The 10,136-nt window shown below is 41.0% G+C and overlaps 1 protein-coding gene across 1 annotated transcript; it reads left to right on the top strand.

The window, feature by feature from the left end:
- The first annotated feature begins 1,240 nt into the window (after nt 1–1,240).
- Nucleotides 1,241–9,193, top strand: LOC135503003 (myb-like protein X). The gene is made up of 5 exons (XM_064796257.1): nt 1,241–1,347; nt 1,839–2,016; nt 2,161–2,387; nt 2,517–2,768; nt 2,935–9,193. The coding sequence occupies exons 1-5, from the start codon at nt 1,333–1,335 to the stop codon at nt 6,145–6,147; spliced, it is 3,885 nt and encodes a 1,294-aa protein (XP_064652327.1). The 5' UTR covers nt 1,241–1,332; the 3' UTR covers nt 6,148–9,193.
- The last annotated feature ends 943 nt before the right edge of the window (nt 9,194–10,136 follow it).

Consider the following 10,136-nt stretch of genomic DNA (forward strand, 5'->3'; position numbering starts at 1 on the left):
TTTATAATCTAATTGAGCTGCGTATCTTTTAGACGGTGTTTTTTTAATCAGTTGGGCAGGCACAGCTGTGACAGCCTGTTTGGCAATGCCCCCCTTTCCCCAACTGGAGAGAAAAATCAAAATCAACGGCGCAACAAGGAGCATCAGTGCAGTTATTGTAACTAAAATGAAAAGACAAGTTTGAAATGTTCCTTGACGGAGGTGCATTGGAACGGCTAATGTCGCTACGGCATTATAAGAAGAACAGTTACCGTATTGAAAATGTCACAGCAAAGCTTCCCTCTCCAACTTATAGAATGGTATTTGAACGCCTCTTCCGTCGTCTGCTAAAGTCGTCCCGGACTTGATTTGGAATATTGGTTTGTACCATGTCAGGCAATTTGATGTCGATCCTGCTACCACACCAACTCTGTATCTAGACAAGTTCCACTTATAGAGGACGGGGTATCGTCTAAACTGTTTTCGGAACAAGTCGTTTACTCGTCGGTACTCCTCCAATGCGCTAGTGATGCTGACAGGTTTTGATCGACAAAAAGTACCCCCTATATATAATCGTCCACGTCATCCATTTTGCGGGACACGCTCTTCCAAACAAGGAATCTTAGTCTGATATTCGATACAAACAAAACTGTACGAGCTGCGCTTACTAGAATAAACACCCCGGGCAGAATCTCATGACTATGGCAATTTTCAAGATTGTTGGTAATGTGTCTTTGCGTTGCATTGTTTACTCTTACCACATTGGTATTGTGACAGGCACTCAAAACATGGGCTATATTAAAATCTAATCCACCAGCCCGACCACTCGAGTGGTAGCTCCCGGCGGTAAAGTGACTCAGTGTATTTTATCCTCAACAGGCCAAGCGGCCGGTGTGACAGGAGTTCCCTAGAATATATAAGTGAAACAACTCATTAGGCCGTGCCACCAGGGAGTTGTAATAATCTTCAGCTATTCTCACTATGTGTTCAGTCCTAGTCTTGATGAGTACACTGTCCCTTACATTCTTTGCCTTACATTATTACTTTATATTCCCAGACCAAAGTTGGAAAACTCCGAATAGTATGTTTGAAATGCAATAAGTCATTTTCATGAAGAATGTCACTTCCGTGATCCCTCACAGTTCAACTAATATTTTTGGGTGCCAGGATGACTTTTTTGTGACACCCAGTAACGACGACTTTCGGACCAACTCCAAATTCCAACTTTTATCACTGCCCAGAAAGATTATACCGTGTCGCCATCTAGGACAATTTTGCTGACAAGGAAAATGAAAAAAGTTTCCATATTTTCACGATTTTATCACTGTAATGTCTTGAATAAGATAAAATAAAATGGAGGAAATAGAGGTATATCAATATATGAATCGATTTTAGTGCAGGGAAAGCTCTTGTTTTTACCAAAATGGGTAAAAACTGGCCTTCTTCATTATAAAAAAATGTCGTACATTTTCATAGTACATTTTGTACATGACCCATAACCAATAAACCATCCCATGATAGCCAGGCCATGCACTACACTACCCCCAACTTCAACGACTAGGCTGCCTCTTTTTGTCTGTGAAATTATTCTCCTTCCAACACCTACCTGTACCCTGTGGTTAGTGATGTCATTCACTCAGTCCAGCACATGTAGGCCTACCCCCTTACATGTTGAAGGTGAAAGTTATTGCAGATAGAGTCTAGCTAAAGTAAGACCTGTAACTGGCTTGGTGGGAGTCTAGCTAAAGTAAGACCTGTAACTGGCTTGGTGGTTGTTCATCTTGTTGTATAAGTAAGTCAATCATGAGCAACAGCCTGACAGTTTGACATTGCCTTAAATGATTTGTTTACTTTTCCAGTGTATACAGGTCAAGTTAGAACTTGGACATAAGGCAGCTTTCCGTAAGAAACCTACCAAAGAGGGATTCACACATGACTGGAAAGTATTCGTCAGGGGTCCTCATGGAAGTAACATTGAACACTTTGTGGAAAAAGTTGTGTTTCATTTGCATGACAGTTTCCGGAAGCCAAAGAGAGGTAAGACTAGTTGTGGTTGTTTTCTATTGGGAAGGACTGAGTTGAAGAAAGTTGGGAGCAGATTGTTAATTTTTTTAAAGGATAAGATCAGTCTGATGTCTTTAGTGTAGTGTGCATTTATTTTCTATGTCTTCATCTTTTCAGCTGTCAAGGAACCCCCGTACCAAATAGCTGAATCTGGTTATGCTGGTTTCCTGCTTCCGATTGAAATATACTTCAGAAACAAAGATGAACCAAAGAAGATTCGCTTCCAGTATGACATGTTCCTTCATACCGAAGGATGCCCACCGGTCAATAATGTTCGCTGTGAAAAACTCACCTTTCAGAATCCAACAGAGGATTTTAGAAAGAAACTGCTTAAAGCTGGTGCAGTAAGTATACCACAGTAAACCTCAACAATACAATATTAACTTGATAATGATATGTGAAGTCATGCTGATGTCATGAGGTATGACATCGTACTATTACGGAATGAGGAACACCTGTCTTCTTTCTTTCAGCTTCTTGTGACTCCTACTGGTGAACCTCTTCCAGGCCAGGTCATTCCATCTCCACACTCACAGAGGAGCAGCAGTGATGAGGAACATGTGGATCTCGAACATGACAACTTATCTTCAAGATCATCTTCGTCCTCCAACAGTCCTGAAAGTAGTACCTACTCCAGCCAGTTTAATGCTCCCATCCGCCTAGAGAAAACTGAGAGTTTAAAGAAGCCAAAGTCGGATAAGTCCAGCGGTGGTGGGACACCGAAGGTATTTTTTTGTGTTATTCGCATCTTCTTCAAACCAACCCATTCAGGGCTCTTCTTGTCAGTTGGATATTTCACCTTGATGCATATTTAAAATCATGCAGACTAAATGTGCTCGAGCAAACTACATGAATAAGTATATATCTGACTTTTATATCTGTTTATTTCAGGAATCGCCTAAAGTTAAAAGTATATCCAGCATGACCCCTTCTGTGTTCAAGAAGGAACGGGAAAAAGAATTCAAGGTTTCTACATCGAAAGAACGTGAGAAGGACAAAGACAGTGAACGAACTAAAGTAGGTCACAAACGCCCAAAGGAGTCTCCTCCTCCTGGAGAGTTTGTTCCTAAAAAGTTGAAAAAGGAAGAGAAGCCAAGGGAGAAAATTGACTCAGATGTGAAAAAGGAGAAATCAAGTTCATCTTTTGTGAAAAAGGACCGCCATTCATCTCAGAGTCGTGAGAAAGGAAAAGATAGAGATCGCAGCGATGCGAAGAAAGACAGAGATAAAAAAAGTAGCATTAAGGAGAAAGATAGAAATCGTGAGACTGAGGGAAGTGGGAGGGACAAGGGGAAAGACAGAGAAAGGGAAAGGGATAGGGATAGGGATAAAGAAGGGAGTAGTAAGGGTAAGGAGGGTAAAGGGAAAAGTGACAAAGATAAATCTAGGCATGAGAATTCGTCTTCGTCACAAAGTTCATCAAGTAGTGTTAAGAAAGAGAAGAAGTCTCCACATTCTGAAACATCTGAAAAAAGTTTATGTTCTTCTAGTTCTGATGTAAAACATAAGGAGAAGCATTCTCCATCAAAAGAATCTTCAGGTTCTAAAGAACATAAAAAGGACCACGGTGAAAATAAGCATATCTCGAAAACTAAAGATAAGGAACGAAGTAAGGACTCATCAGATGCTAAACACAAGGAAAAAAGTGAGGCTAAGGATAGATCAAAAGATAAATTGTCTACTTCACATGATAAGGAAAGAGAAAAAGATAAGGAGAAAAAGCATGATAGAGATCAGAGTAAAAGTGATAAGAAATCCAAGGAGAAGTATAAAGATAAAGACAGTGGGAAGTCATCAGAGGGTAAAGTGAAAGAGAAATCTCGTGAATCAAAACATGAGGACTCGAAAAGTAAGGATAAATCTGGTAAGTCTTCGAGTGAGAAGAAGAAAGAAAGGTCTTTTGAAAGTGGGAAAGTGTCCAAAGATTCGGTTGACTCTAAAAGAGAAAGGGATAGTCAGAACTCTTGTCAGTCTGAGAGGAAAAGAGATACGGATTCAGTATCCTTGGATTTAGACAATGAATCTGTTAAAAGTTTCGAAGTCAAGTCTTCAAAAAGTGATTCTCAGTCAAAGGGTCATGAGAGTAAACAGAGGAGTGAAAGTAGTCATAAGTCATCTTCTAAAAGTCATGATAAATCATCAAAATCTAGTAAGTCATCCAAAAGTTCGGAGAACAAAGATAAAAACCGAGATTCAAGTAAATCTAAAAGTCACAGTGGTAAGTCGACTAAGGACAAGGACGAGGAAAGATCACACAAGAAAGACAAGGAAAAAAAAGAAGTGGAATCGAAAAAGTCATCGAAAGAAACACAGAAAATATCTAAGTCTGTTGAAAAAAGTGCAGCGAAGAAACCAAAGGATTCAGAGAACAGAAAGCTTATAGCATTTAATGATCTGGTTAGTACTGGTGAGCAGTCAGATGATGATCCTTTTGATGTGCCAACAACTAGGGATGATGATGATGATGCTTTAAGTGAAAGTTCTAGTATCAGCTTCTCCTCAATACCTGTAGGTGGCTCTGGTAAAGCTCTTGGGACGCTGATTGCTGAAATCGCGAATCAGACTGATGCAGATGATGATGATGATGATGATGATAACGATGGTATACTTTCACCTTTGCCAATGACTCCTCCTTTTCGTTCTCATAGTCGAACTGACAGTACTCCTCCAAGTTCGAGGGAGTTCACTCCTTCCCAGTCAAAGGCAGATCCTGGCAGGTCAATCAAAGAAAAAGAGAAAGAACGAGTTAGAGAAAAAGAAAGCGAAAGAGAAAAAGAAAGAGAAAGGGAAAGAGATGTGGATGAAAGGCAATCAAAGAGCCATTCAAAATCGAGAAAAGAGAAAGAGGAAAAGGACTCGAAGCAGAAATCAGAGAAACACAAACGAAAAGAAGAGTCATCAAAAGAGAAAAAGAAGAAATCTCATGATAAAGAGGAAGAGAGTTACAAAGAACGAACGATAAAGAAAGAACATTCAACACCAAAGAAAGATATCTCTCCTAAGAAGGAGGATACTACATTGAAGAGATACGCTTCTCCTAAGAAGGAGAGTGCAACACCAAAGATATATGGAACACCAAAGAAAGAAGAAATAACCCTGAAGAAAGAAAGTTTGACACCAAAGAAAGATGCAATGAAGAAGGAAACTCTTACAAGAGAAGTGACCCCAAAGAAAGAGAAGAAATCAAAAGAGGTGGTGAAACGAGAAGAAGAAGTGGTGAGGAAGAAATATTCTCCTATGTTCACACCAACAACAGAAGAGAGTGAGGAAGAAGTCATCGTACCTGTTGTGCCAATTGTTGAAACACCAAAGAAAAAACGAGGGCGTAAACCAAAGAGTGAGTGTAAAGAGAATCGTGAATCGGGGCGGGATGCCGACTCTGAAAAGTCATCCCTGAAGAAGAAAGTGAAGCGTTCCAAAGTGGAGGTACATAGTGATTCTGAATCGGAAGAAGTTATTGGTACACCACGGAAAAAGAAAGGAAAGAAGGCTAGAGAACACAGGGAGAGTCCCAAAAGACTTTATGACGATAGTGATGATGATGATGAGCTTCCTGCTAGGCGGAGTATCGAAGAACCTAAGCAAAATTCACCACCACGGAGTAGGCCGAGATTGTTTTCAACTGACTCCGAAACTGAACCAGATAATTCTATAAAACCAGTGGAACATTTAAATGAGATGATTACAGAGTCGTCAGTGCTGCAAGTGGAAGATATCAGTCCAGAAACAAAACCTGTGGAAGAGAGTCCAATTGTTGCTGTTGAGGAAATCTCAGACGATGATATGGACGTGGAGACCCCTGAGGAGCAAGTCTTTCATCCGATCATTACCGGCATACCGCCACCTGTGACCGAAAAACGCAGCGAGTATTCAGACAAATCAGTGCCACTTACCGACGATTATTTATTACAATTGGCCAGAATGAGAGAAGTTATGATGGAATCTCGTGACACAGATCTTATCCAAAAAATAGTTGATGTCTTGGAAGAAACCGGTGCTTTTTCGATCAGTGATTCAACATTTGATTTTGACCTGTGTTCCCTTGATAAAAATACCATTCAAAAGTTAATGTTTTGTCTTCAACCCTTCACATCTGTTCATTGAAGGATTTTTTTCTTTTTTATGTTTCTTTTCATTTGGTGCTTTTTATATTTCAACTCTGCCAGGGCGAATAGCTCCACTGTGTCACATCATGTTACCTGTATGTTTATATCAGCGAATCCTGTCCTGTCTCAAGAAAATACTAGACTATACATACCCTTATCTGGTCAGCCACCAACCCAGCAATCATGTTTGTGTTCCGGTGAAACTTCTAAGCAATACCGGTACTCACACAGTTCCATTATGTTGGAAAAGGCCAACAAGTATAGGCTATTTGAATGATCTTAAATGCTCTGAGGAATTGGCTGATACTATTTCTTCCATTTTTACATTCTCAGTGTAATACAGTCATGCCTGCCGTTGAATCGACATATAGTTAAGTTTTGGTCCTTTTGTTTTCAACCCACCAATGAGTGAAAGGAAATACTCTTTGCAGCTGGAGAATGTTGGGGATTATCAGGTATGACCGTATTCTTGACTGTGTCAAAACTAAGGGTGAAAAGTGCTTGAAATATAACTAAATACTGTTGACAAATTTATGTTGGTTGTGAGATGTCTATTGACAATTGTACATCAGTCGTTTGTTAAATAGGCATATTGTACAGGTGCTCCTTGGTGGCCTAAACCCTGTCGCCACAGTATATTGCATGGTGTGAAATAACTGTACTGAGACTGCCATTTCTGTGCCGTACTGTGGTAACAGAAACACTGTAATGAGGTTTAAGTACTATGCAGATATCCACAGAGGACATTTATGCTGCACCTCTGTTTGTGCATTTTGCCAATTCCCACATGCTTTTTAGCTCACCTCTTAGCAGAGGTGAGCTTATCCCATACCGTGGCGTCCGTCGTCCGTCGTCGTCGTCGTCGTCGTCCGTCGTCGTCCGTCGTCCGTTAGCAGGGCACGTTTCGTAACTGTTAGAGCTATTGAGTTGAAACTTGGTACACATGTACCCTTATGTAATGACACCTTGGAGACCAAGTTTCGGTCCGATTCGTTTCATGGTTTGGCCACCAGGGGGCCAAACGTTAAAAGTGAAAATATGCAATATCTCCCTTAATAGTAGTCGGGAAATTTTGAAAAAAATATGGTAGGTACTTCTAGCAAAGGTGCATCATATATCCTCCGGGTTTTTGATTTGACCTCCTTTTCAAGGTCACAGAGGTCAAATGGTGTAAATTGGCCGTTAGGATGTAACGATGGCACGTTTCTAAACTGCAATGACTATTCATACCAAATTTGGTACACATTTACCTCTTAGTCAGGTGATCTCAGGGACTGAAGTTTGGTCCAATATGATTCACCACTTGACCACCAGGGGGCAAAATCCAAAAACCTTAAAAATGTGATTATTCCTTAACTTCTTGCCCGATTGCCACCAATTTGATATCATGGGTACATCTAACCACCATACAGTATATGTCACACAGGTTTTTAATTTGACCTTCTTGTCAAGGTCACAGAGGTCAAATGGCGTAAATTCGCCGTCAGGCCGTAACTATGGCACGTTTCTTAACTGCAATGACTATTGATCACAAATTAAGTACACATGTACCCCTTGGTCAGGTGATCTCAGGTATCGAAGTTTGGTGCGATCTGATTTGCCGTTTGGCCTCCAGGGAGGGGGCCAAATCCTAAATTCTTCAAAATGCCATTATTCCTAGTAATGACTTGCCCGATTGGCACCAATTTTATATCATAGGTACATCTAATTCTAACAACCATTCGATGTGTCACCCGGGTCTTCTTTGATTTGACCTACTTTGCAAGGTCACAGAGGTCGAATGTACTGTAAATTGGCCATTTTGGGGAAATTGTAATTGCTTGGACCTACATCAAACCTAACACTACATGACACAATACAATGCTCTTTATCCATCTTTCCTCCACATGAGGTGAGCACAATGGCCCTGGCCATTTCATTTTAATCAACGAACCTGAATGTCTAGAAGAAACAATGAGAATGGCAACTTGATTTTAAATCAGATAATCTCACATGAACTGTATGTTTTAAAAACATTTCGTCCTGTTTGCATTGTGCAACTGAACTGTCTTCTGATCTCTGATATTTGCTTGTTGGTGCCTACAGAGTGAGTAAAGTTGTGGGAAAGAGGTGGTTTGATGTGATCAGTTTATTCAGAGAAGGGGGAAATTACACTTCTTGATGTTTGTACAGCTGACTAACATAACATTTTTGTTGCAATTAGGTTGCCAACAATTGAAAACTGCTTTTGTTGATGCTGATGTATGTGTTTAGTAAATACGCTGAAATGAGGCAGGGTTGGCGCGCCCGTTCGTGGCGAATGCTGCACATGATTGGCGAATGTAAAACAATGTCTGGCTAAAAATTTCAATTTGAATTGCCATGATTTGGCGAGAGAGTAATAGTGTTGTGCGAAAATTGATACTTCCACACCAAATGCACCAAGGAACGATCGTTAGTCAGTCGAACTTTATCATATTTACGGGCGGCCGCGCTATTACACGTGGTTGCTATCGTCTGCATTGTAGTTCTACCCGTTGCCGCTACAGTGATTTTGGTGGCGCTGGTGGTCGCCTTACGCATACATTATCGGCTAGATTCCCGCTCGCTTCGTTGCCATGGAGTCTCCGGTCACGAGTTCCTCGAATCGTTCGTTGATTTGCTAGTCTCAGTACTGGCGAGCTGCCATTCTCGCACATGTTAGGCCTACTATTGGCTGGGTCGGCCCCAAGATGGACAAACGATCGGCAATGGCTAGAGCTGACTCAATATGGCTAAAAGTGACAGCCACTTGGCTAAAGAGGAAAAGATTCACAGAGCCAACCCTGTGAGGTACCTATTCAGATCAATGTATTTTGTCATTGATTATGTGTTGCATCCGCTAAAACTTAAGAGAGGCTAAAACCAAAAATTATAGCTTTTCTTAAGATTATTTTGTCATCAATGTAAAATTGAAAACTGTCCTGGTTATTTGACCTAAAAGCCATCATAATAAGGCACAGTAGCCTCCTTTGAGTCTTCAAAGGCAGCCCTTTTATTCTGACTCGTAGTATTTAAATTTTTGTCCTGAAAGAGTCAATAAATATCTATATATTTTGAAAAAATTGTCTCTTCTGCTTCATACTGTCATGTGTTTGGCCTTTCTCAATCCTACATACGCATACCCCAAACATGGTACTAACGACCGTTAGATCACAGCTTATCTTTATCCGAACTTTCGTACAGGCCGGGACCCTTGTGTGCAAATTCTCACGTAATTACTCCCATGGGGATATTTGATGTGCGTACTATGTCGTATGGGCGGCCAACGGCAGGTGAGCCAGGAGCAGGCTCAGGACACAGAAGTGGTTTGATTTCACTGGACACCTCAGGCTGTATATCATGACATGCACAACTATAGCTGCTGCTGTGTGAACCTCCACAGGAAGTTTACAATTCTGTGGATGAAGACCAAAGATGTTGTAACCATAATGAGCGTGGGTACATCTGTGGATTAGAGAGCTCCCAAATTGACCAGACAAAGGCACAACTGGAAACCTTCAGATTGATTGGTAATGCCTTTGTTGCTGTCACAACCACGATGAGCATGGCTACTAAGTGAATCAGGCGCCTCCCAATTTGACCAGGGACAAAGGAACAACTAGAAACCTCACGATGGGTCGGCAAAATGTTGGTTACATCGTTGTCACAACCATAGTGAGCTTCAAGGACACAATGAGGAATGTGATCACATCTGATACACTTGGGAGAAAGATTGGTTGGGTGTGACCTTTGCATAGTACATAATGTTGCCTGTCCCAACTGTGACATGAAGATAGTTGATAAAAAGGGTCTTTGATCTGCATGCCCCAATTTGGGCCATAACACTTGAATAATGTTGATGAATGGTTTTGGGGGCCAGGCAATCCACAATGGGGTGTGTTGATGAAGATGATATTACATGCAGCTGGCCTTTCTACAGAAAACTGATGAGGATATTGTCCTGGCTCCAAATTGGTAGATGTAAAC

Source organism: Lineus longissimus, chromosome 2 (assembly GCF_910592395.1).
Source record: "Lineus longissimus chromosome 2, tnLinLong1.2, whole genome shotgun sequence".
NCBI lineage: Eukaryota > Metazoa > Nemertea > Pilidiophora > Heteronemertea > Lineidae > Lineus > Lineus longissimus.